This window comes from Heterodontus francisci, chromosome 10, assembly GCF_036365525.1.
Source record: "Heterodontus francisci isolate sHetFra1 chromosome 10, sHetFra1.hap1, whole genome shotgun sequence".
Taxonomy (NCBI): Eukaryota; Metazoa; Chordata; class Chondrichthyes; order Heterodontiformes; family Heterodontidae; genus Heterodontus; species Heterodontus francisci.
Genome location: NC_090380.1, coordinates 88,308,552 through 88,335,605, shown reverse-complemented (window position 1 = coordinate 88,335,605; position 27,054 = coordinate 88,308,552). Strand labels below are relative to the sequence as shown.

The window sequence follows — 27,054 nt, the reverse complement described above, 5'->3', positions numbered from 1 at the left end:
GCAGTGATCTCTCTCCATTGTGGGTAAGAACCTGGTCATCAGGTGCGAGGTGCTCACATTGCTGCTGTACGTGGCGCAGGTCTGGCCCATACCCCACTCCTGTGCTGTGGCGGTCACCCGAGCCATTTTCCGCTTCATCTGGGGATCCAAAATGGACCGGGTCCGGAGGGACACGATGTTCAAACCTCTGGATAAGGGCGGGTAAAATGTACCCAACGTAGCCCTCATCCTGATGACTACCTTCGTGTGCGACTGCATCAAGCTGTGTGTAGACCTCCAGTATGCTAACTCTAAGTGTCACTACATGCTGACGTTCTATCTCTCCCCGGAGTTGCAAAGGATGGGCCTGGTCACATTTCCACCGAACGCTCCATCCAGTTGGACTGTGCCGTACCACCTATCCTTTGTGGAGCAGTTTCTGCGGGAAAACACCTTTGACCACCGATCCATCAGGCAGTGGTCTGCATGGAATGTCCTCAAGGCCCTGCGGGAAAAGGAGATGGTGGTTCCTGTCGGATAGTTCCCCGAGCAGACCGCCAAAGTCATTTGGCGGAATGCCTCATCACCAGAACTTTCAAACAAGCACCAAGATGTAGCTTGGCTGGTGGTGAGAAGAACCCTCCCCGTCAGATCCTTCCTGCACGCCCGAAGTCTCACCCCCTCCGCACAATGCCCTCGCGGTGGCTGTGGTGGGGAAGAGATGGTTGCCCACCTCCTTCTGGAATGTGTATTTGCAAAGCAGGTGTGGAAAGAGATGCAGTGGTTTTTGTCGAGGTTCATCCCAAGCAGCTCTGTAACACAGGAGTCTGTGCTTTACGGGCTGTTCCCAGGGAAGCACACTGAGATAAACATCAACTGCTGCTGGAGGACTATCAATTCGGTGAAAGACGCCCTTTGGTCTGCCCGAAACTTGCTGGTCTTCCAGCGCAAAGAGTTGTCCACGACCGAATGTTGCAGACTGGCACATTCCAAGGTCCAGGACTACGTGCTGAGGGACGCACTAAAGCTTGGGGCAGCCGCAGCAAAGGCTCAATGGGGAAAGACCACTGTGTAAGTTCCCCCCACCAAGCTGAACTGAGGGGCTGGATCCATGGGAAACCCCTCGAACTGTATCGGGAAAATTTTTGTTTGCTGTAAAATGTATATGGCACGAGAAATGAAATGGAAGGGTTGTGAGGCAACTCATGATTGTATTGAAGAAAACTGACCTCCTTTGCACTGTTTGTAATTTTTAACTTGGTGCTGTTTGGAACTGTTTTGTCATGTATTTTTTACAGATTTTTATGAATAAAGTATATTTTGGAAATAAAAAATAAAGTCGAGGGACTGGTAAAATTCAGCCCATAGTGCTTCTAGCAATACAACATTTCCTCAGTACTACACTGATGTGCCAGCCTGGATTATGTGCTCAAGTTTTGTAGTGGAACTTGAACCCACAATTTAGAGATGAGAACACTATCACTGAACCAAGCTAACAAATCAAATGATCAGAACCTACCTTCAAAAAAAGACCCAATTAGACACCAATGAAACTAAATCAGTCTGATAAAGAGATATCTCATCAATATCATTTCTTATTTTTCTTATCTGTATTTAACTATTTGCTCATTAACAATTGTTGAGCTCATATATAATATTTGTATTAATAGTAACTTTGTCCCAATGACAGATAATGAAACATATTACAGAAGAAGAATTGCTGAAAATTGCAGCTGCTGCTCAGATCCTGACCTCAGAACCACATGTACTGACTCCAGAGAACATCAGCTTTGCTGCTCAAATAGTGCAGCGTGTTCTGAATCAGTCAGATATATTGGACTCATTTGAGGTGAGAAGCACTTACTATTCTGTTCACGCTGAAATGAAATGCTGGAGAGCAGCTGAAGTTTTCAGATTGAGTGAAAAGACCTTGTCATAATTAAAATCTGATACTCAAGATTTGCCTGAACAATCTGTTTTCAAGATTACTTTAATTGCTGCAGTTCCTTTCAATGATTTGATTAGCCTAATCTCTGTAAAATTCACAGGCTAACTAATTTATTTTGTGGAGGTATTTAGAAAAGTTTCCTTGGTTGTTTTGTGCTTTTTCTTAATCCCCTTTTCTCTGCCTGCCTGAGCTAATGTTGCAGCCAGTAAAGTGAGTGCGTGGTCTCCTTTCCTGCCACCTATAGTTGGCAGCCAAGAGGTCAAAGACATGCCCTTTCTCTCTGATATTGATTCTCCGTCACTGGAAAATGCTGCACACTCTGCTTGGTACCTCATTGCAGGAAGCAGCTGAGATCAAGAACAAATTGAAGTGGACCTGGAACCTGCAGCCATCTGCACTACTTACTGCACTAACAGAGCATCAATTTTAAAACAGAATTCCAACCATCTTTACCAGCATAGGAACAAATATAAGAACAGGAGAAGGCTATTTAGTCCCTCGAGCCCATTCCAGCCAATAAATGAGATCATGGCTGATCTGTGACCTAACTTCATAAAGGAGACAACCTTTGTCTCCCATCCCTTAATAACTTTGGTTAACAAAAATCTATCAATCTCAGATTTAAAATTAACAATCGATCTAGCATCCTTTAAGGGACATGGGTATAATGCAGGAAGGTGGAATTAAAATAGAAGGCAGCCATAATCATACTGAATGTGGAGCAGGCTCAAAGGGTCGAATGGCCTATTCCTGCTCCTATTGCTGTATTATTCTGGTAAATATATGCTGCACTCCTTCCAAGGCCATGATATCCTTCCTAAAGTGTGGTGCCTAAACTAAATTAAACATTTAGTATCGCATCCCAATAACTTATATTTGGTTTAAAATATGATAGCTAATTTTGTCAAAATTATGAATTCAGCTGCTTGAGAATATGTTTTCATTACTTTTCCATATGAGTCTATATTATTGTCTATGTTTGAATCAAACCTGGGACCTTCCTAGTCCAAATAGGTAAGTAGACTGTTTGGTGTGGTACTGGGTCATACGGATCATTAGAATATAAAGTTAAAAATTCTGAATCTATGTATATGCTGAGTAAGACCACAGTTGGAACACTGTGTGTAGTTTTGGGCTCCACACTATACAGCAACAACAATAACTTGCATAAAATATAGTGTTTTCAACAGAGAACAACTTCCCAGAGGCATAATCAGACAAACATTTATACCAAGCCAAAGGGGATATTACGAGGGGCAACTAAAAGTTTGATCTTGGAGGTCGGTATAAGGAAAGTCTTAAAGGAGAAGAGAGACATAGAGAGGAGGAAAGGTTTAAGGAGGGAATTCCAGAGCTTAGGGCCTGCACAGTCGAACATACAGCACCCAATGGTGGGGTGAGTGGTGAAGTGTTGGAGGAATGCAGAGTTTTCAGAGGGTTGTAATGCTGAAAGAGGGTACAGTGATAGAAAGGAGCAAAGTCATGAAGGGAATTGAACACAAAGATGAAAATTTTAAATTGGAGGTATTGGGGACAAGGATCCACTGTTGGTCAGTGAGCACAGGAGTGATGGGTGAGCCGGACTGGTGGGGGTTAGAATACTAACAACAGAGTGAGTTGAAGTATTTGGAGGGTGGAGGATAGGAGGCTGGTCAGGAGAGCATTGGAATAGTCGAATCTGGAAGTGACAAAGACATGGATGAGGATTTTGGGGATTGATGAGATCAGATAGGGGTGGAAATGGATGATATGGAGATGGAAGTAGGTAGTCTTAGTGATAGAGGGGATAAGAGGTTGGAAGCTCAGCCTGGTTCATATAGGTCACTGAGGTTGTGAACACTTTGGTTCAAAGACCTTCTCCTTGAACTGCTACAGTCCTTGTGATATTTCTCCCTCAGGTAGTAGGTAGGGAATTCCATGATATTGTCACAGCTATGACGCATGAATGACGACAATATGTATCTAAGCAAGGATGATGCACGACTTGGAGGCAATGGCATTCCTAAGACATTGTCAGACATGTCTTTCTCAATGGCAAAGGTTCCAGGAGAGTTCCCCTCCAGGTCACACACCATCCTGACTTGGAACTATATCGCCGTTCCTTGACTGTCGCTGGGTCAAAATCCTGGAACTCCCTCCCTAACAGCACTGTGGGTGTACCTACCCCAAATGGACTGCAGCGGTTCAAGAAGGCAGCTCCCCACCACCTTCTCAAGGGCAATTAGGAATGGGCAATAAATGCTGGCCTGGCCAGCGTCGCCCACATCCCATGAATGAATAACAAAAAAAAGGGTTTTTCTGAAGTAACTTTGCTGCAGTCCCTCCTGCAGATCATACATACAGCTGCCATAGAGTGGCAATGAGGAAGGGGATAAATATTGAGTAGCAAGGGCAGCAATCAAGCAAATGGCTCTGTTTTGGATGATGTCGATCTTCTTGGTAATTGATTGGTTTGAAATAGTTATTAGAATCTACGTAACTACTTTTTGGTTTATGATTTACAGGCTGCTTTCTTGGCAATTACTACAATCAGTCAACTTCTCAATGTTAATGAAACAGCATTTGATCCAATGAATAAAGAGATCTTTAACATTACACAGAGGTGAGATAATGCTTGTACATAGATTTAATGCAACTTTGTTAGTGATGGCATAATCTGGCATTCTCAGTGGATAATGGTGCACACAGCAGCATCTTGGAAACTGTCATTCTATGATTTTCCAGTTGAACTGTGTAGGAACTATTGTTGTCCAGTAACAGCACATTTTAATCAAATGATCAACAAGTATAGTACTGAAAAACGAATTGTTTCACACTATGGATTTTTCCCAAAATGTGTATGATAAGGGATCTCTTCTTCTCATGTGCCACTTGTAAATTTTATGCAGAAGAAAAATTTGTAGCTGTTGCATTTTTGAGACTTTTTAAACATTCTTAATGTAGATTATTTTGGCTCTCAAACTTTAGCTTAATCTTATTGGTGAGATCCCACACCCTAAACCTATGTTAGTGTCTCTCATTGCCTTGAAGTCCAGGTAACCTTTCAGTACCATGCCCAGGTAAACAAACAAGTCCTATTTGGTACTCAACTATGGGCTGGATTTTTCAGTCCCCCTGACATCGGGGGTCATGCCGGGGTGGGGGGGTGCCGGAAAATGCCTCCAGCGGAGGCCCGCTATGGGCCTCGACGCCGGGATGGCCCAACCTGCTATTGCCGGCAGCGGTGAGGCCTCGTGGCAGCTCCCGTATCCCCCCCCCCACCACGCCACCACCCCATCCCGTCACTTGGCAACGGGAGCCAAATTTGCCTAGTTAAATTTATTTAAATAAATGAATTAAGTACTTACCCGCTCCCACCTCCCATTCCAGTGGTGCCGGTGGCAGCACTCCCGTGCCTTCGGATTTCCGTCCAATGATCTAAGATGGAACATTGGTGGGGAGGGGGGAGCTGGTAAGCTGCTCAGTGCGGGAGTGGGGTAGCGGGGTAAAACTAATTTCATTGGTCCAGGGGGTGGTGGGAAGGGGTAAAGTTTAAAGTTGATGAACTTTGGGGGGAGGTCGGGAGCACAAGGTAAGTGTTTTGTGGGAGGGAGAGGGCAGGGGAGAGAGTCAGGATAAACTTATTTCATTTTTAATAAACACTGTATCTTAAAAAATTTAAATGAAATGGAAGGGCTCAAAGCCCTTTAAAAATGGTGTCGGTGCCTGCACAGTGGCACCTGGCACCATTGCCGGGGACGGACCGCCCACCCCCTCCAAGTCATCAGGGGTGACGGTCCGCCCTGGCAATTTAAGTGAGCCGCCATGTTTAATATCGCAGCAGCTCCATGAAGTACAGCCTGCTGGAGCGGGCCGCCATTGTTTACAGCCGCCACCGCAATGTAAAATCCAGAAATATGTTACATCTTCATAAGATTCCTCCTCCAGGTTTCAAAAGTGGTAGAGCATCACATCAGATCTCAACCACAGTTTAATATATGAAACAAACGTTGTTAAACATATTATAAACAAGTGAATAATCTAACGATGATTTATATACTTTCAGTATAAAGTTTATATCCAAGTCTCCAAGGAGACCAGATAAAAAGACGATGGCCAAGAAACTTGATCATGAGCAGTAAATGAGTGCCAGTAACATGCACCTGATGATGTAGCTGGGACTACAGGAACATCTGGTCGAACCTGATAAACCTGTTGCTGGAAATATTCAACAGCTCAGGAAGCATCTGTGGAGTGGGAAAAACAAAATGAGCATTTCAGCTTGATGGCCTATTGTCAGAACTAGATGTTTGACAGAAAGTCATCAACCTGAAGCATTAACACTGTTTCTATCTCCACGGCTGCAGCATTTTCTGTTTTTACCTCTGGTCACACTGCTGCCATGGAAGCTTGGATGGTTGCCATCTTGCTTCTGGGGGCCAGTGTTGACAGAGGCTTCCAGAGCAGCCTGGGGCTGGGGTGGAGTCTGTATCCAATCTGATGGTACGTCTGCGTCTGATTGTTCCGCTGTCGTGGTGTCTTTAAGGTCTTCTTTTCAATATAGGGTTAAACAAGAATCTGTGTTCTCTACCAGTATAGTGGAGATTTGCAAGATCATCCACAGTCTAAGAAAGCGTGAGCAACTGTCGATTGAGACTACCAAGTGGGCTTTATCTTTAACTTCATCTCCATGAAAACAAAAGGTTTACATTATCCAAGGTCAAAGTTACATAGGATTACATAGGATACATGGGACAGAAACAGGCCATTCGATCAAACCAGTCCAAATCAGCATTTAAGCTCCACTCGAGCCTCCCCACATCTTTCCTCATCTAAATCTATCATTGTAACCCTCTATACCCTTATATGCTTATCTAGCTTCACCTTAAATGCATCTCTACTATTCGCTTCAACCATACCCTGTGGTAGCGAGTTCCACATTCTCACCAATCTTTGGATAAAGATGTCTCTTCTGAATTCCCTATTGGATTTCTTAATGACTATCTTAAATTGATGACCTCTAGTTATATTCTTCCCCACAAGAGGAAACATTCTTTCTGTATCCACTCTATCAAAACCTTTCATAATTTTAAAGACCTCTATTAGGTCACCCCTCTGTCTTTTTTCAAGAGAAAAGAGACCCTGTCAATCCTTTCCTGATATGTATGCCCACACGTTTCTGGTATCATCCTTGTAAATCTTCCCTGCACCCTCTCTGGTGCCTCTACATCTTTTCATAATATGGCGACCAGAACTGCATGTAGTGTGGTCTAACCAAGGTTCGATACAGGTTTAGCAAAGCCTCCCTACTTTTCAATTCTATCCCTCTAGAAATAAACCCTAACACCTGGTTTGCATTTTTATGGCCTTGCTAACCTTTGGTGCAGTGATTGGTGTATTTGTACTCCAAGATCCCGTTGTTCCTTTATCCCACCTCGACATACACCAACTAAGTAATAAATGACCTCCCTATTCTTCCTACCTCACATTTATCTGTGTTGAACTTCATTTTTCAATTATTTTCCCATTCTGCAAGTTTATTAATGTCCATCAGTAATATGTTGCAGTCGCACCTACCATAGCACAGATTGCGAGACCAACCACTCTCTTATCAGCAGCAGAGTGAAGGTGCACCCCCAAAAGTTCCACAGCTCCAAACATGACGGCCCACCATGCATCAACATCACTTACATAAGCAATGATGCCAAAAAAAGCCTGGCTATCCGACCCGAACCCAACTAGATCCGACTACATGTGTCGGGGTCGGGTCAAAATTCCGAGTCCAGCATTCGGGCTCGGGTCGGGTCAGGCTGGACAGTGCTGCTTCTGGGAAGTCACTGGATCAGGCTTACCCATGATTCCCCACAACTCCAGCTGCAGGAATAGCCTGTTGCCATAACAGATGAAGGAGATTCAGGTTGGGTCGGGTTGGGCGCGAAAATAATTAAAGGGCTCGGGGTCGGGTTCGGATTGGCTGTGGTCGGGTCGGGCCGGGCCCGGGTCGGGTTTTAATTTTATACCCGAGCCAGGATTTAATGCCAAATACCAGCACTTCACACTGTCGCAAGAAATCCAAACTGCATGTGACAAAGGAAATCTACAAGCTATGTGTACGAAGGAATCAAGAGGGCGTTTGGCCATCACCAAAGTTGCTCCCTGGAATCGGCTGATGGTGAAGTACTCACCGACAGAAGTAAACAGATGTCCCACTGGGCTGAAAGCCACTTTGAGCTGTACTGCTGTGAGTCGGACATCTCCCAGTCTGCGCTCGATGCTCTCCCGCAATTTCCTGTCATGCATGAGTCAGATGAAGAACCCTCATCATCGGAACTTGAGAAGGCCATAGACTGCCTAGTAAACAGAAGGGCAGTGGACAAGGATGGAATCCCAGCCAAACTGCTCAAGCACGGAAAGTCCCATCTATTGCCACACCTTTATGACCACCTCCTTCTCTGCTGGAAAGTAGGCTCTGTTCCACAGGAGATGTGTGATGCCAAAATCATCTCACTATACAAAAACAAAGGCGACAGAGAAGACTGCAACAATTACAGGGGCATCTCACTCCTTAGCGTCACGGAGAAGGTGTTTGCTCGGGTCAAACTTAAAAGGCTTCTTTTACTTGCAGACCGAGTGTACCCGGAAGCGCAGTACAGCTTCCGTGCTGGGAGATCTCCTGTGGATATGATCTTCTCCATACACCAGCTACAAGAGAAGTGCAGGGAACAGAGTGTACCCCTTTACCTTACTTTTGTAGATCTCACTAAGGCATTCAATACCGTCAGCAGAGCGGGGCTCTACAAGATTTTGGGAAAAATTGGCTGTCCACCAAAGCTCTGTCTCATCCGCTCCTTCCATGACAACATGCACTGCAATGTACAGTTTGATGGCTCCACTTCCAACAGTTTCAGAGTGAAGAATGGAGTGAAACAGGGTTGTGTCCGAGCCCCCACTCTTTTTGGCATCATCTTCTCCATGTTCCTGACCTTTGCCTTCCCTGCAGATATGGAAGGAGTCTGCTTGTACACTAGGTCAGATGGCAAGCTCCACAATCTATCAAGGCCGAAAGCGAAGACAAAAACACATCACGTCCTGATCCGAAAACTCCTCTACGCTGATGATGCTGTGCTAGTTGCTAACATAGAAACTCAGCTACAAAGACTCATGGACTGTCTCTCCCGTGCCTGTAACTTGTTCTCCTTGACTACAAGCATCAAGAAAACTGTGGTCATGGGACAACGTGTTGCATCTCCACGACTGATCACACTAAATAACACCCCAATGGAGGTGATTAGCAAATTCTGCGACCTTGGGTCCACGGTGACAGTCTGTCTCTTGATGCAGAGCTTGATAACGCATAGGGAGGATTTTAGTTACAAGGTTAGTTTGGAGAAGCTGGTTTTGTTCTCATTGGAACAAAGGAGCTTGAGGGGAGATTTGATAGAGGGGTACAAGATTATGACAGGCTTAGATAAGTTAGGCAAGAAAATACAGTACCCATTCACTTATGATAGAAGAACTAGGGGATACAGATTGAAGGTTTTGGGCAAGAGATGCGGGGGAATGTGAGGCAAAACTTTTTTATGCAGCGAGTGGTAATTACCTGGACTCACTGCCCTCAAGGGTGGTGGAAGCAGAGAAAATCAATGATTTCAAAAGGAAATTGGATAGGCACTTGAAGGAAATAAACTTGCAGGACTATGGGAATCGAGCGGGAGAGTCGGGCTGACTGGATTGCTCCACGGAGAGCTGGCATGGACTAGATGGGCCAAATAGCCTCCTTCTGTGTCATATATGACTCTATGAATCTAAGTAAGTAAAACTGTGATCTGTAGTTTCCTGAGCATTTGCACTAGAGGCAGATATAATCTGGATACCAACCAATTACGTGACTTAAAAGATCGCAGCCCTTTGGGTGTGCGTTACGTAGATAACCACAATTAACGCAAGTTACCTCAATCTTTTCTGACCATCCATCAAACCCTTTGCCTGAACAATTCTCTACCCACAAAATGGTTATGCCTTCAACTCTCAAATTACACTTCTGCAGGGCTGTCTCTTAACATTAGAACCAGATTTTCAAGCATAGCATGAAAGAACGTAATTTTAGTGCTATATTACAATTTTTAGGGATGCTTTTAAATTTATTCTCACTGAGACCTGCTCTGGTCTGTTTCTTCTTATGGATTTTTATGGCATAGCACATAAAAAATTGGCAAGTTGCCCGATTGCAGGTTCCGAAACATTCTGAGCCCGATGTTCATGAATCCTGATTGAATGAGTTGAAACTTACATTTTCATACTTAAAAGAAGAATTATATGGTGTAGGTTTGATGCTTTCCTTGGGCTCCAATTGTTTACAGTGATTTTCACCCTTTCTGCCCATGTTAATGTTCGGGCATATTCTAATGACGTTAATAACAACAGAAAATGCTGGAAATACTCAGCAGGTCTGGCAGTATCTGTGGGAGGGAAACAGAGTTCAAATTTCAGATCAATGACCCTTCATCAGAACATGATGAGTTAGGTACAGAAACATAACGGCCTTGGTATGATTCCAAGGTATTGGGGTGCTGCGGGGGGGGCGGTGTTTGGTAATGTACACTGTAAATACTTTGGGAAATTTGTTTCCTTTTGGCTCAATTTTATATATCATGTATATCTATCATAAATAAAACTCTGCTTCTCTCTCCACAGATGCTGTCAGATCTGTTGAGTATTTCCAGCATTTTCTGGTTTTAGTTCAGATTTTGTCCTTGTTCTAATGACATTAGGTGGATATTTGGGTGCACCTTGACATTGGAAAAATGGCCTTTGGACTCATTTTCAGGTCCAACTTTCAGTTTGTGCCCACAGAGGAACTCCAGCCCCTATGTGTATTTGTATATGTATGTATATATGCGTAGAAGGCACTTACTTTGCATTTCGTTTTAGTCTGACAGAAATTTTGGGAGACGTCCTCACAGATTTAGAAATTGATTTCAGCCAGGTGGTCCAGCCCAATCTTGCAGTTTCATCCATTATATTAGAGAGTGGCAAGACACATGGAATTATGCTTTCTATATTAAAAGGTACAACTTTATTTGATCTTATTTTCACCTGTCTTTATTTATACATGTAAGGACAGTAGTTTGTGATATATTCTGTTGTCTGCTTCTTGTGGGAAATAGAAATAGTTTGTTGTAAAATGGAGTTGAGCTACGCCCCTTTGCTCCAGCCTACACAAACTCCAACTCATCCAGAAGACTCCTGCCCACATCCTATTCTGTACCAACTTCCACCCATTCATCACACCCTTGAAGGTCTGCCTTTTAAACTCTCCCACCACAGTAACAGATGATCTGCTAGTCGGGTTCTGAAAATTTTCTTTATAGGTTCACATACAGCCTTGCTGGGTTCCTTATTTGCCTCTTCCTCCCAGCAACACTGCTAGCCTCCTGCAGAAAAGAGAGAAATGTTCCTTTCCGTAATTGTCGACTGAAGGGCTGAAGGAAAGCATGCTTGCTCAGGGCAGGAAGTGCATGCTAACCTATTGCATTTTTGCTGAGAAAACTGTCAATGCAGTCTGTGATTTTTAACAAATTCTCACAACCCAGTGGGCAGACCAGCCATTTCACCATGTGGACTTTTCAGGGATGAGTGATTTTAATGAATGGAGCTCACTTCCCATCCTTGTGGCTGTGTGCTGGGACTGAAGGGGGGAGAGAGAGAGAGTGCTACAGGTAAAGGAGGAAGAGAGAGCAAGAAGTGAAAGGTTCAGCAGTAAATGAAGAGAAAGAAGTTGAGAGAGAGAGAGAGAAAGAGGTAAAATAGGAGGGAGATAGAAGTAGCGACAGTGAGAAGTAAAAAGGAGAGGGACAGACTTGAAGGAGGAGTAAATGGCATGGTTCAAATATTCCAAAAACTGCAATGTAGATTGGGAGCTTTTACATAGTGTTTATTTTGACTTTGCTTGAATGAAAAGTGACTTATTGGCGTACTCACTAGTTATGGCACTTTATATCCTTCAGCTCCACATGCCAGCTTGTACCCTCCACATTTCTGAGGTTGGACTACTACTTCCATGCCCTTTCCTTTCCTTTCTCCATAGTTGGCACTGACAGCTTTCAGATGTCTTAGTCCATAGCACTCCGGAATTCTCATGCTAAACTACTCTACCTTTGTATTTCTCTCCCACCACCTCCGTCCTTTTGAAGTTTTTTAATATAAGAATATAAGAAGTATGAGCAGGAGTTGGCCATTTGGCCCCTCGAGCCTGCTCCACCATTCAATAAGATCACGGCTGATTTGATTTTCCCAATGACAGACGTTAGGCTAATTGACCTATAGTTTTCTGCTTTCTGTCTCCCTCCTTTCTTGAACAGAGGTGTTCTTTTGCAGTTTTCCAACCCACTGGGACCTTTCCAGAATCTAGGGTATTTTGGAAGATTATAACCAATGCATCCACTATTTCTGCAGCCACTTCGTTTAAGACCTTAGAATACAAGCCATCAGATTGAGGGGACTTTATTCCCATAAGTGTTTCTAGTACTTTTTCTCTAGTGATAGTAACGGCTTTAAATTCCACCCTCCCTTTTGCCCCTACATTTTCTACTGTTCTTGGGGTGCTTTTATTGTCTTCTACCATGAAGGCCGATACAAAATACTTGTTAAAAGCTTCGCCCATTTCCTTGTTTCCCATTATTAATTCCCCAGTCTCATCCTCTAAGGGACCAATATTTACTGTAGCTACTCGCTTCCTTTTTATATACTTGTAGAACTACTTCCACCAATGACTTCTTTCCCTTGCTATTTCTTATCTCCACCCAAACTGATTCTACATCTTGATCTTCCAAGCCAAGATCATTTCTCACTACTATGCTAATCTCATCCTTCTTAAGCCACTTCTTAAAGTCACCTAATCTAATCTTGTCCCTATTTCCACCCAGTGTTTGATCAACCTCTGTGTGAAATGCCTTGGGTCATTTCATTATGTTAGAGGTACCATAAAAATGTAAGTTGTTGATGTTTTGGAGCATCGTTCTGACCCAAGTAGCTTAGAGGAAAGCCTCTAACACATGGCGCACATGGGGATGAATCTTCTGTTCCCACCATCGATGTTGGCAGCGGGCAAAGAGAACGGCAGGCCGCATGTCACATGTCACAGAGCCGCCGCAATCTTCCGTGCGGCAGCTCATTTAAATAGCTGGGGCGGGCCGCCCCCCACCCCCTGATCACATGGAGAAGTCTGGCTGTCTGTCCCCAGCAATGACATCAGCTTCCTGTGTGCAGGCGCTGATGCATTTTTAAAGGGCTTTGAGCCCTCCCAATAAATTTAAATATTTAAAGCACAATTAAATAAAAATAAGTGAAGACATTTCTTCTGCCCCTCTCCTACCTCCCAATAACAATTTAATTAATTATTTGCCTTCTCCCCCCCCCCCCAAATAAAAACCACTTACCTTGTCCACTTGACCTCCCCCACCCCCCCCCTCCCCCCACCGCCCGCCACAAACTGCAGAAACTTTAAACTATAACCCTTCCCACCATCCCCTACACCAGTGATATCACTTTGACCCCATTCCCCACCCGCCTCGCACTGAGAAACTTACCTCCTCCCCCCTTCCCCAACAGTGCGGTGCCTCATTTCCCCAGATGGGGATCCGAAGGCACGGGAGTGCCTGCCACCAGGCCGAAGATCGGAGCAGGAACTCGGGCGGAGACGTAAGTATCATTAATGCATTCATTTAAATTTATTTAAATATGCAAATGGGGGTCCCGTCGCCAAGCGGCAGGGGACCACCACAAGGCCTCGCCGCTGCCGGTAATATCGGGTTGGGTCCTCCCAGTGTCAGGGCACGTGGTGGCCCTCTCCCGGAGACATCTTCGGGTCCCCCCGCCATGAACCCTGTCGCCTGGCAGAGAACAAAATCCAGCCCATGGTCTGAGATTCATGATGCTAAGAACGGGTCAAAGAATAAATATCCTCTATAATAATCATCTTTTACCAAATTAAACATGAATATTCACCTATTAATATCTATTTCTGTCTATCTGTTGTAGTACATATAGTGCCACTGTGCTAAAGAAAAGAGGTCCTGTGAACTGGCATAACCATCATTCTGATAAGGTCCGTCTTTCAAAAAGTGAAAATTGTGTAAGAATGGATGAAAGTGCCTACATTTATTTTCAGGCTAATATCACTTTAACGCGGTGATGTAATTAAGAAAAACAATTTCCTAAAATAAAAAGCAAAATCAGAATAAGAACACACTGAAATCCTGCTGCACCAAGTTTACTGCTACACGTGTCCACAAAAAACTTGAAAATGAACCATTGTAATCTAGAAGTTTTCAGCTTCTACTGTGTCCCAGTCAAGATGAGAATATTTTAAATCACTGATGGGTTGAAATTGGTACATTTCTTACTATGATTGTGTCTATTACAGGATGTGATGACACCTTAGTCTCAAAACGAATTGAACTAAACACCAATGTCACAAAGTTCTTACTAAATACAAATGCAGAAGTTCAAATGTTTGTCAATGTTTCCACAAGTAAGTACGAAGGTCCTCCGTTTCCTTCAAAGAAGCCATTTTAACAAACTTGCTTTTTTTTATCAAGGTCGCGAATTGTTTTCGTGCTTCAAAGCTTTGAGGTTTTCAAGTTACAATTAATGTAACACTCAGTATAATGGTCTTTCTTTTGGGCCTCCTTATCTCGAGAGACAATGGATACGCGCCTGGAGGTGGTCAGTGGAGTGACCTCTCCATGGCGCATGCCTGGGCAAATTTATGGAGGTTGAGAGTTGCCCAGTCGTCAAAACCCCCCTCTCGGCCTTTCTGGTGGGGTCCAAAGGAGTGCAGGACACGACGTTTGGCACCAGTATGGCTGCAGGAACTGCCGGAAACATGCCAAAGGTGACACATGACCGCCTACGGGGTTCCGCTCCGGATTTTCTGTTAGGGTTTACTCCCTTAGCCTTGGTCTCTCCCGAGACGCCCACAAGGCAGTGGGGTTGTTGGGGCCCCTACACAGGTGTAGGATGGTGCCGGTGGGAGGAGGGGATGCAAGGTTTTAACGTAATAAAATGTTCCAAGGCACTTCACAGGACCTTTATAAAACAAAATTTGGCACTGAGCCACATAAAGAGATATTAGGCAGATCACCAAAAGCTTGATCGAAGAGATAGATTTAAAGGAGGGACTAAAAGGAGTAAAGAGGGTGGAGGGGTTTAGGGCAGGAATTCTATAACTTAGGGCCTAGGCAGCTGAAGGCTTGGCTGCTAAATTAAAATCAGGAATGCTCAAGAAGCCAAAATTAAAGGAGTGCCTATATCATGGAGGGTTGTAGAACTAGAGGAGATTTCAAAGAAACGGAGGGATAAGGAATTTGAAAACAAGGATGTGAAGTTTCAAATCGAGGCTTAACCAGGAGCCAATGTAGGTCAACAAGCACCACTAATTAACTACCACTAAATACAACTGAGTTAAATATGATAGCTGCTGTATTACAGTAAGAAGAGATACACGTGTCCCTCACTCAAATAAAAACGGTCCAATTGGGTTAAGATGCTTTCTTGGTGCTGAAGCCAGTTACTTTCTACTTGGTAGGACTTTTGCCTCAGAGTCAAAAAGTACTGGTTCAAAACCCACTCGAATGACTTGAGCACATAACCTAGACTGACAGTCGGTACTAAGGGAGTGCCATCTTTTGCTAAAATAACGTGTGAAATGCATCTATACACAGTATTTACAGCAGGTCTCCTCTCAGTCTTTTTTCTGTAGAATATGACTTTACTGTAGGTTCCAATTATAAGCAAAACATTCACTTCTCAGGTGATGTTTCCATCTGGTCAATTAGTACGGAGCAAAAAAAAGGCACCTTTTAATTTGGGGGGGGGGGGGGGGGCGGTGGGGAGAAAAAGAGAGAGAGAGAAGGGGGAGGAAAGATTACTGATTTTATGACCCAATTACAATTTAGGATGTTCCATTGCCATAATAATTTGCATTACTTTAGATGTTTCAGCACAAGAGGCACTTCACTCCACTATGCCCCAGTCAGTTCCACCTTCATGTTTGAGCTACCTACTTTCACTGCATTGCTCTGTTGTTGCCTGGTGATTTAATATTTTTCTTCAAGTAATTATCTAATCACCTCTTTAAGTGTGTTTGTAACATGACTTCCATAGCCATTTGTAGCAATGCCCTCTGTACTCTAATAATCCTTTGCAAGGAAATACTACTTTTAAACTCATTCTTTTATACCTCAAGTATTTTGATTCTAAGTTTACGAGTGTGAGCTTAGCTCTGTTGATAACACTGGTGCCTCTGAATCAGCAGATTGCGGGCTCAAGCTGAACCCCAGAGAACGAGTGCACAGCCTATGCTAACACTACACTGCAGTACGAAGGAAATGCGGCACTGTAATGACATCCTTCAGAAGTATCTTTAAACCGAGGCCCAGTCTGCCTTCCAGGTTTATGTAAAGGCACCATTTCAACAGCAGCAGAGGAATACTTATGGTATACCTGGCCAACATTTATCCCTCAATTACCATTAAAACAGACAATCTGGGCATTTATCTCATTGTGCTTGTGGGATCCTGCTGCACAGATTGGCTGCTACCTTTCCCAGCATTATAAGTGACCATTTCAAAAATACTTAATTGGCTGTGAGGCTGAAAGCGTGGTTAATAAAGCATACTGTAAAATGGGCTTTATTAATAGGGGCATAGAATACAAGAGCAAGGTTATATAAAAGCACTAATTGTGGGCAATCAGCCCAAATTAACAAAATCGGGGTCCCTGCCACTTTACAAAGCAGCCTAGTGAGACCATCATCAGAAGATTCTCCGCAGTCCATTGAAGTGCACAGCAACTTGAAGTTTTCAGCACATATGCGCATGCCCGAAACCATTCTGACTCAATAGCGACAAACGTGGACTGCAAAATCCAGGCCAACGTATTTGCAGCCCTCTCTGTTAAAAGGGACGAAGTCAGCTGCAGCTTGTAGACTCATGCAGATTTCAACTAATTTTAAAGAAACTTTGTCAAATTGAAAATCAATTTAGATCTCAAATCTGACATAATCTGATGAAAGGTCACCTGACCTGAAACGTTAACTCTGCTTCTCTCTCCACAGATGTTGCCAGAGCTGCTGAGCATTTCTTGTTTTTATTTCAGATTTCCAGCATCTGCAGTATTTTGCTTTTATTATAATAGGACGTAGTCCTTAAACTGTGTAATCCTCAAACTCTATTTTACTTTTTCAGCTCCCCTTCGATTTCTAATTCTCTAAACATCATCAGTAAAGGCACAAAAGATTTACCAATTTTCACTAATTACACTTACAAATGCCTGTAGACCTTTTGTGCTGCGGCTTAATGTTATTAGAGATCCATTTCAACACGGTGCCCTCTACAGGGGATCTGGATGAATAAGGCAAGCAACTGCATTTCTCTTCAACCAATCAGATTGAAGAATCTTTACTGCGACGTCCAGAGTGTAAACTAGGAAGTGCAAGTTCAAATACCGATTTCAATGTAAAATCATATGAAGAAAGTGAAATAGAGAGGGAAAAAATGATGGGATTTATTTTGTGGTTGGAATAATCAGTGCTCACCATTATTAAGGAATAAATCAAACAGCAACTTCCAGCATCCGTAGATGCACAATTAAGCATGGAAATAAGGAAGTTGCTGCCAATTTGTTCTGCTCTTCAATAAGCTGCACTACTTCAGTACCTCACTGAGAAACTTGGCATTCAAACACATGAAGGGCATGAAGTTTTATTTTTATTTTTTATTTAGAGATACAGCACTGAAACAGGCCCTTCGGCCCACCGAGTCTGTGCCGACCATCAACCACCCATTTATACTAATCCTACACTAATTCCATATTCCTACCACATCCCCACCTGTCCCTATATTACCTTGCTCTATGGCAGCGAGGCCTGGACAACGTATGTCAGCCAAGAGCGACGTCTCAATTCATTCCATCTTCGCTGTCTCCGGAGAATACTTGGCATCAGGTGGCAGGACCGTATCTCCAACACAGAAGTCCTCGAGGCGGCCAACATCCCCAGCTTATACACACTACTGAGTCAGCGGCGCTTGAGATGGCTTGGCCATGTGAGCCGCATGGAAGATGGCAGGATTCCCAAAGACACATTGTACAGCAAGCTCGCCACTGGTATCAGACCCACCGGCCGTCCATGTCTCCGCTTTAAAGACGTCTGCAAACACAACATGAAATCCTGTGACATTGATCACAAGTCGTGGGAGTCAGTTGCCAGCGTTCGCCAGAGCTGGCGGACAGCCATAAAGGCGGGGCTAAAGTGTGGCGAGTCAAAGAGACTTAACAGTTTGGCAGGAAAAAAGACAGAGGCGCAAGGGAAGAGCCAACTGTGTAACAGCCCCGACAATCAAATTTTTCTGCAGCACCTGTGGAAGAGCCTGTCACTCTAGAATTGGCCTTTATAGCCACTCCAGGCGCTGCTCCACACACCACTGACCACCTCCAGGCGCTTACCCATTGTTTCTCGAGATAAGGAGGCCAAAGAAGAAAAAAAGAATATTTCCCTAAAAGTTACCTACACTAGGGGCAATTTACCTATCAACCTGCAAGTCTTTGGCATGTGGGAGGAAACCCACGCAGACACAGGGAGAACTTGCAAACTCCACACAGGCAGTACCCAGAATTGAACCCGGGTCGCTGGAGCTGTGAGGCTGCAGTGCTAACCACTGCGCGGTCCTTACCCACTAGATTTCCACTAAACACACTAGAAAAAGTTGAGGCTTTTTCATTCTGGTTTAAATGACTTTTTGATATTGTGTTAAGTCTTAATTACTACTAAACAGCCTCCCTGGCACAGAAAATTAACTCTTAAAAGTGTGGATTCGTTCAGGATTTAATTATTGTTGGCTATTTAATTTTTTAATGTTTACCTCTTTCTCTTAATCCCATCATTTTTTCCCTCTCTATTTCACTTTCTTCATATGATTTTACATAATGGTCACATGATGTGAAAATGACACTTAGGACTTTTACAACAGCTAAGTAGTGAAATCAGATGCATAAGTTCAGCATTTAAGCTGTGTTCATCCACTGTAGGATATAACCCTCAGGCCTCAGGCAGCCAGAGGATGGCTGGCAAAGACATCCCAGTCTAAGGGACAGAATGATCAGCAGCCTGTCTCCAGCCCAGCTACTAGCGCAGGGAAAACGTACAAAGAAAACCACCAAAACACACCTGGGATTTCACATTTGCCATTTGTTTTATCTTGTAAAGTTTTTTTCGTTTTTGAAGTTAACTTTCATTATGGAAAATACTTATTCTTTCATGCCTTAATAGTGAGACGTTGACTTCTCCCTTCTCCCTTAGTGGCTGCCAGTGTAGGCACAGCCCTCATTTGATTAGTGTCTCCCATGGACCACAGTGCGTGGTTAAGCTGGACATTATGCATGGAACCCAAATAGAAAGGAGGCGACAGCCTGAATGTATTGAAGTGAGTCTTTAACGATTTCACTCTGAGAGGCCATCATGGTGGCTGGAAGCGCGTAAGTATGAGACGATCTCTTGCCTCCTTGGCATGTTGCTCAATGTGCCTGGCCTCTGGTGCAAGGGCTTCAACGTGCAGTGCTGCCTGCTCATCACCCTCCTCCACATCCTCCTCATTGGATGAGGACTGGCGATCAATCATGTCCTCGTCATGCAAGGCCTCACTCTCTAAAGTGCTAGATTGTGTAGAGCACAGCAGACCACCACAATCAGTGAGACCCTCACTGGGGCATACTGCAGGGCTCCACCAGATCGATCACGGCACCGTAATATCATTTTCAGCAGCTCAGTGGCATACTCAATGGATGCTCAGGTTGAGCTGTGGCAAGTGTTGTACCTCTTCTCTGCTGCAGTACAAGGGTTCCTCACAGGCATCAGTAGCTATGTCGTCAATGGGTAGCCCTTGTGCCCGAGAATCCATCCCTGAAGGTGAGCGGGGGGGCCTGAAAAGCTGCAGCACCTGGGACTGTTGAAGTATGTAGGCACCGTAGCTGCTTCCTGGGAAGCGGGCACACACCTGTATGAAACACTTTTTGTGATCACTGACCAGTTGAATGTTGATGGAATGGAAGCCCTTCCTGTTGATGAAGGCGGCTGACTACTCTGTAGGAGCCTTGATAGCCACATGCATGCAGTCTATCACACCTTGCACCTGGAGGAATCCAGCGATGGACCTCTCCGCCTGACTATCAGGGTCGATCCGGTAGCGCACATAGTCGCTGGCCGTCTTGAACAGGGCATTGGTCACTTACTTGATGCAGCAATGGGTGACCTCACACATGCCACTGGTGAATCCTTGGAATGATCCAGATGCGTAAATGTTAAGGTCCACGGTGATTTTCAAGGCCACAGGCATAGGCTGACCACCGAATCCCATAGGTCGCAACTCATCCTGCAGCATGGCACTTAAGTCAGTGACGGCTTCCCTGGAGAGCCAGAGTCTTCACTGTCAGTGCCGCATGGACATTTGGAGGTAGCAGATTCGAGTCTGGTACACTCTCTGGCGCAGGTGGGCCCTCATCGTGAAGCTTCACGGGCAGGCACAGCTGCCTCCTGGCCCTCCCTCCACCAGAGGCGTTTCATCATGCCATGGCGATCCACAAAGACAGGGTGTATGAGATCCATTCCAGGTGATCAGTAGGCTTCCAGAGCACTGTCCTTGCAGAGATGAAGTTGCCTTGGCTGTCTCGCTAATGGCCCTCAGTGTCCACCCCTGCTGATAGCCAACCCTCTCACCCATCAGTTGGGCCACCTGGTACAGCCCCCAACGCCCCCCCCCCTCCCCCGGGAGACCAAGCTCACCCATGCAGACTGCACAGCACTGCAGGCCATCAATGGCCTCCTCTCTCTACTCTTCCCCAATGCAGTGCTGGTCACGGCTGCCTACCCACTATGGCACTGAGGCTTGCCTCTGCCAGCAGCTTTCAACAGCCAGGGATCGGAAGGCACATGAGGGCTGCCGGTTGTCACTTAATTACAAGCCCCCCATTGATTGGTGATCAATTACATGCTAATGTATTGTTCTAGCCATAGTCCCAGAGGACCATAGACACCTCTCTCCATTACAGAAAGACCATAGGTGATATATAGCTTGAAGGTCACCACTCCTCAAGCATGGCAAAAAGTGGAGGCAAGCCTCCATGAACTACCACAGCCAGTATGGGGATTGAACTCATGCTGTTGGCATCTTTCTGTATCACATTCTAGCTGTCTAGCCAACCCCTTTTCCTTCATCCACCAATCCAATGTAATCTTGAATATTGACATGTTTCTGCCTCAACCACTAATTGTGGGAGTGAATTCCACAGCCTCACAACCCTCTGTGCAAATCGTTCTTCCACCAAAAAGAGTCAAGTCTTTCTTCATATTTATATCTCTTCATACCAGGCAGCATCCTAGTGATACTGTGTTATACCCTTCCTAAAGCCTCAATGTCCTTTCTATGGTACAAACTGAATACTGCATACAGTACTCTAAATGAAATTCTGCCCCAACTCATGCAGTACTGCTCCAGAGAAAAAGCCAAGGCAAGATTAAGGTTTTGTTTCAAGGTGTTCTTGATGATGTTTACTTTATGCAGATCATACTCAAGATGGAAAGTTGGGATTTATTCTGTATCAAAATGACAAGTTCTTTCAGTCCAAAGTCCACCGTAGTACAAACAACCAGAGTCGTCGAGTTATTTCTGGAAATATTGTGGAAGGAATTCTGAATGGTGTTGAACTACTTTTTAACCCAAAGGTAGGAGTACCATTTGTTGTGAAACAGTCTGCCAACATTTTGACAGTACTTGCTGCATAACAGCAAGAATTCATTCTGGGAGGCATGGCCTTCTGAGGTTACAAAAAACTTAAGTGTATTTATAATCTGATGATAAAGTACATTTTGGTTATTAATAAATGCAAATGACTAATCAATAGAGTTGCTTTAAATCGAGATCAGGCACTATGGTATTGAGATTTTTAAACTGAACAGATTGCTCCCATGATACTTAATGAGAGGAGGTAACTTATAATGCAAAGTGTAAAGGAGTCGAGTCTAGTTATTGCCCCATGTTAGATTATGTATCAATGTTGCTTTAAGTTCATAAGTACTGATATTTTTAACATGTACATTGGAAAAACAAACACTGGAATGAGGGAAACATGATTTAGGTTTTAGGAATCATAAATGAATGGATATGCAAAAGAGCTCGAGATGGGTATAACCTGTCCCAACGGCACAATAGACTCAACAGAGGTGGGACACTGTGAATTACAGTCGGGTGGATGTGGCCCTATGAGTACTCATTATTGATTCTAAATTCCATGAAGTCTCAAGTCTTTGGATCAAACAGGAGCAAGGAAATCTCCAGCTGATTACCACATAGCATGCTTCCTCAGCTCATGAATCAGTACTCCTCCATGTTGGACATTACTTGGAGCAAGCATTGAGGTAACAAAGGTACCTAATGTCCATGTCAATGTCCACCATCAAGTGTGGAGCACCACTGAAGGACATAACTGCCAGACTGAGCTTATGAAAGTGGAGCCAATTAACAAGAGAGAATAAACTATTTGAGCTTGGCCTCACCTATTCAGCTGTCGCCGATGAATCTTTCCATGACACATTTGGTTGGAATGACCATTGCACAAGCCTTGTGGAGACAAAGTTAGGCTTCGTACTAAAGATGCCCTGCACCATCTGCTACCATGCTAATTGGGATAGATTAAGAACAGATCTAGGAACTCAAAACTGAACATCCAGGAGGTGCTGTGAGCTATTAGCAGCTGCAGAATTGTATACCACCACAATTTGTAACCCTGTAGTCTGGAATAACCCTCACTCCTCCATCAACATCAAGCCAAGTGACCAACCCTGGTTCACTAAGGAGCGTGGAAGAGCATGTCAAGAGCAAACCAGGCATACACGAAAATGAGGTAGCAACATGGGTGAAGTTAAAACACAGGGCTACATGCATGGGAGCAGCAAAAGCAACATGCTACAGATAGAGCAGAGTGATCCCACAGGTCAAAGCTCTGTAGCCCTACCACATATGGTTATGAATGATGATGAACAATTAAGCAACTAACGGAAAGAGGAGGCTCCATGAACATCCATCCGGAACAATAGCAGAGACCAGAATGTGAGCGTGAAAGATAAGGCTGAAGCATTTTCAACCATCTTGAGCCAGAGATGCCAAAGTCGACAATCCTTCTCAGCCTCCTCCTGAGGTCTCCACCATCACAGATGCCAAACTTCAGCCCGTTTGATTCACTCCACATGATAAAGAAACAACTGCGCGCACTGGACACAGCAAGGGCAACAGGCTCTGACAACATCCCAGCTGTAGTACTCCAAAATTAGTCGCAGCCCTACTCAAACTGTTGGAATACAGCCTCAGCATTGCTGTCTACCCGACAATGTGAAAAGTTGCCCAGGAATGTTCTGTTTACAAAAAGCAGGACAAATCAAACCCAGCCAATTACCACCCTATCAGCCTACTACCAAACATCATTAAAGTGGTAGAAGGATCATCAACAGTGCTATCAAGCAGTAATTCATCACTTAAAAGCTGCTTATCAATGTTTAGTTTGGATTCTACCGGCTCCTCATTGCAGCCTTGATCTAAGCATCGACAGAAGAGCTAAATTTTAAAAGCTGAGACGAGAGTGACTCCCCTTGACATCAAAGCAACATTTGACCAAGTGTGGCATCAAGCAGCACAAGCAAAATTGAAGTCATAGAGTATCAAAGGGAAAGCTCTCCAGTGGCTGGATTTGTACCTGGCACAACGGAAGATGGTTATGGCCAATCATCTCAGTCCCAGGACACTGCTGCAGGAGCTCCTCAGGGCAGTGCTCTTGGCCCAATAATCTTCAGCTGCTTCCCTTGATCATAAGGTCAGAAATGAAGCTGCATGTTGTTGATTATGTTCCGCTCCATTCATAATTCCTCAGATAATGAAGCAATCCATACCTGCATGCAGCAAGACCTGGATAACATACAGGCTTGCGTTGATATGTGGCCAAGGCAAGTTTTGATACTCCCAGCAGCTCCTTTACAAGAGACACACAAACATATTACATATATTTTTTTTTTGAAAAATCGGAGCTCAATATTTGGTGATGCAGGCCTGGATCCTCAGATGTTTCCCATAACCATCCCTTGGTCACCTGGTTTATTTCACTAGACATGACCATACGCCAGATTCCATTGAAGGTTAAAGGTTCAAGAACTCTCAGCAAAAGTATTCTGCACTTTCCCCATTATGACAAAGCCCATGTGAGGGGCAGGAAAAAACTCTACCTTCTCCTCTCTCCCCTGCACTCCCCTGTCCGCACATGCCTAAATTTTCAGCTCCATCAAGACTTGGCATAAGCTAGTCCTAGCCAAGTTTCCAGCTCTTCTGGCATACCTCTGCTGAAGTTTCAATGGCAATGTGCAGGAATGACTGCAGATTTTCAGTTGCTTTTCTTATGCTAGTTTCACACTCTTTAGTTCTTTTAATGTCTTTTTACTGCCTCGCTGAAATGATCTTCATGCATCCTCCACCAGTTGTTATCTAATCCCAGCTTTTCAATAAAATCTGTTTAGACATTCCAACCATTAAGTCTTTACTTTTCCTTGCCCTTTTGTTTTCTGCAGTTGCATTAAATAGCTCACTTATTTTCTAGCTTTCAGTTTTAAGGGATGGTTTACAACCAAAATATTAACCTGTCTTTTACAGATGTGCAAGTCCACATTTTCTTTTACATTTTCTTTCTGTGGTTTTATTGCTTTATTATAGTAATGTAGTGAAGAATAATCCTGGTAGCAATGAAAATATCAATATTGACCATAGAATAAGCCACATTATGAGTATAATATAATGGGAATGCCATCACTGCAAGGTTTGTAGCAGTTCAGAAAGAAAGCCCTCCACCACATTCTCAGCACTACTAGCAGTGAGCAACAAATGCAACTTTTCCAATGTTGTCTGAACAAATAAAGATTAAAGCTCAGTCAGACATACTAATGTCAAGTTGATATTTTCATAAGTTTACATTATATACAGGAGTGACAAGAAGTATGACAAATGATTAGTTTGATACAATTTGTCTTAATAAATCAATTTATTTATGATTTTATTCAGTACAATTCTACAGAGTATTTCATTCATGATCATGCCTGTGTGTTTTGGGACTACAGTGTGGATGATTGGAATACAGCAGGCTGTACAAAGAGCACGGATGAATTTGGGTACTTGAGATGTCAGTGCAATCACACCACTAATTTTGCAGTGCTGATGGTAAGACAAAAATTATAATATAATCAAGTTTAATATTCAGCAGTTTTTCACTCCAGCGATTTCTGTTTTTGTGTAAGCTGAGATAGACAGCTTTTTGGTCTCAGAGAATCAAGGGATATGGGGAGTGGGCACAAAAGTGAAGTTGAGGCAGTAGATCAGCCATGATCATACTGAATTGGTCTACTCCTGCTTTTTTTTTTCTTTCTTGGGATGTGGGAGTCATCGGCAAGGCCAGCATTTACTGCCCATTCCTAATTACTGAGTGGCTTGCAAGGCCATTTCAGGGAGCAGTTCAATGTCAAGCACATTGCTATGGGTCTGGAGTCACATGAGAGCCAGACCAGTAAAGGACGTTAGTGAACCAAATGGGCTTATACGACAATCGATTTTCAATTCCAGATTTTTAATAATTAATTGAATTTAAATTCCACCAGCTGCTGTGGTGGGTTTTGAACCTGTGATCCCAGGTATTCACTTGGGCCTCTGGATTACTAGTTCAGTGACATTACCACTATGTCACCGTCTCTCCTATTTCTTATGTTCTTATGTAAGCCTGCCTACACTCTAATTCAAATGGTCAGCAGTTTGCCATGAGGGATGGATTACAATGTCAAGATTTCCTTACTCAGTTTCAGAAGTTTTTATACCACAAAGAACTCCCTCCAGCTGTGACAAGTAGATGTGAATGACAGAGTGTGAAGGAATCCGGCCATGATGAGGGGTTATAAGGTTAAAAGAATTATTTTCCTAAGAATGAGGGATTAAAAAAATTAAAAATGGGTTCATCTTCCTAAAGTTAAAAAGTTCATAGACATGTCTCTGGACATGCCTCTGTGTTGAAGGGCTTGCCTCATCTTAGAACATGGATGCAGCTTTTGCTAAGAAGGATTCACTTCATAATGTCATTAACTGCATCACACGGTCAAACATAGATAACATAAGTTTTACAAACAGTCATGAAAGCTACCACAGTGTAGTAGTTGATGAGATGGTTTTTTTATGTGGACAGCCCTAAACCACAGTCAACTGTATTTTTGATGTCTAATCAAAAATTGACCATCACGAGAGACTTGCAGCTTGCTGCTAGCATAGCCTTTCTTAGGAATGAATGAAGGTGGATCTTAACTAGAAATTAACAGTTATACAGCCTTATTTTAGAAATAAAGGGGGACGAACTTACTTGCAGATGAGCTAACACCTCTATACATAAGAAATCAGTTATGCAGCTTGGAAACCATATAAATATTGGAAGCACACATTGGATTTTTAGATTCGTTGAACTTGCTCCAACATCTCTCATGTTAAAGGGGTGAGGTGATGATAATTCTCCCCTTAACTGGGACAGAGGTATCTCACTAACTCTATAGCCTACTTGGGGATTTAAGGTACATGTTACTTCAATAATTGAGGGATATCCTTCGTCGTTGGCACCAGCTAGACCTCATTGTCACAAGGCGAGCCGCCTTAAACAGTGTTCAAATCACACGCAGCTTCCACAGTGCGGACTGCGTCACCGACCACTCCCTGGTGTGCAGCAAGGTTAGACTCAGACCAAAGAAGTTGCATCATTCCAAGCAGAAGGGCCACCCGCGCATCAACACGAGCAGAATTTCTCACCCACAGCTGTTACAAAAATTTCTAAATTCACTTGTAACAGCCCTTCAAAACACTCCCACAGGGGATGCTGAGACCAAGTGGGCCCACATCAGAGACGCCATCTATGAGTCAGCTTTGACCACCTACGGCAAAAGTGCGAAGAGAAATGCAGACTGGTTTCAATCTCATAATGAAGAGCTGGAACCTGTCATAGCCGCTAAGCGCATTGCACTTTTGAACTACAAG

At 43.8% G+C, this 27,054-nt stretch overlaps 1 protein-coding gene across 5 annotated transcripts in view; it reads left to right on the top strand.

Moving 5' to 3' along the window:
* adgrg7.1 (adhesion G protein-coupled receptor G7, tandem duplicate 1) overlaps positions 1-27,054 on the top strand; it is a 91,404-nt gene that overhangs the window by 13,085 nt on the left and 51,265 nt on the right. For 2 of the 5 annotated variants that reach the window (XM_068040978.1, XM_068040977.1), the window contains exons 5-10: positions 1,670-1,828; positions 4,432-4,529; positions 10,838-10,974; positions 14,331-14,438; positions 21,523-21,683; positions 25,057-25,212. In XM_068040978.1, the coding sequence (XP_067897079.1) occupies positions 1,670-1,828; positions 4,432-4,529; positions 10,838-10,974; positions 14,331-14,438; positions 21,523-21,683; positions 25,057-25,212 (819 nt within the window). Of the gene's footprint in view, positions 1-1,669; positions 1,829-4,431; positions 4,530-10,837; positions 10,975-13,516; positions 13,607-14,330; positions 14,439-21,522; positions 21,684-25,056; positions 25,213-27,054 lie in introns of all 5 variants that reach the window. The other 3 variants (XM_068040979.1, XM_068040980.1, XM_068040982.1) reach the window with 3 other exon arrangements.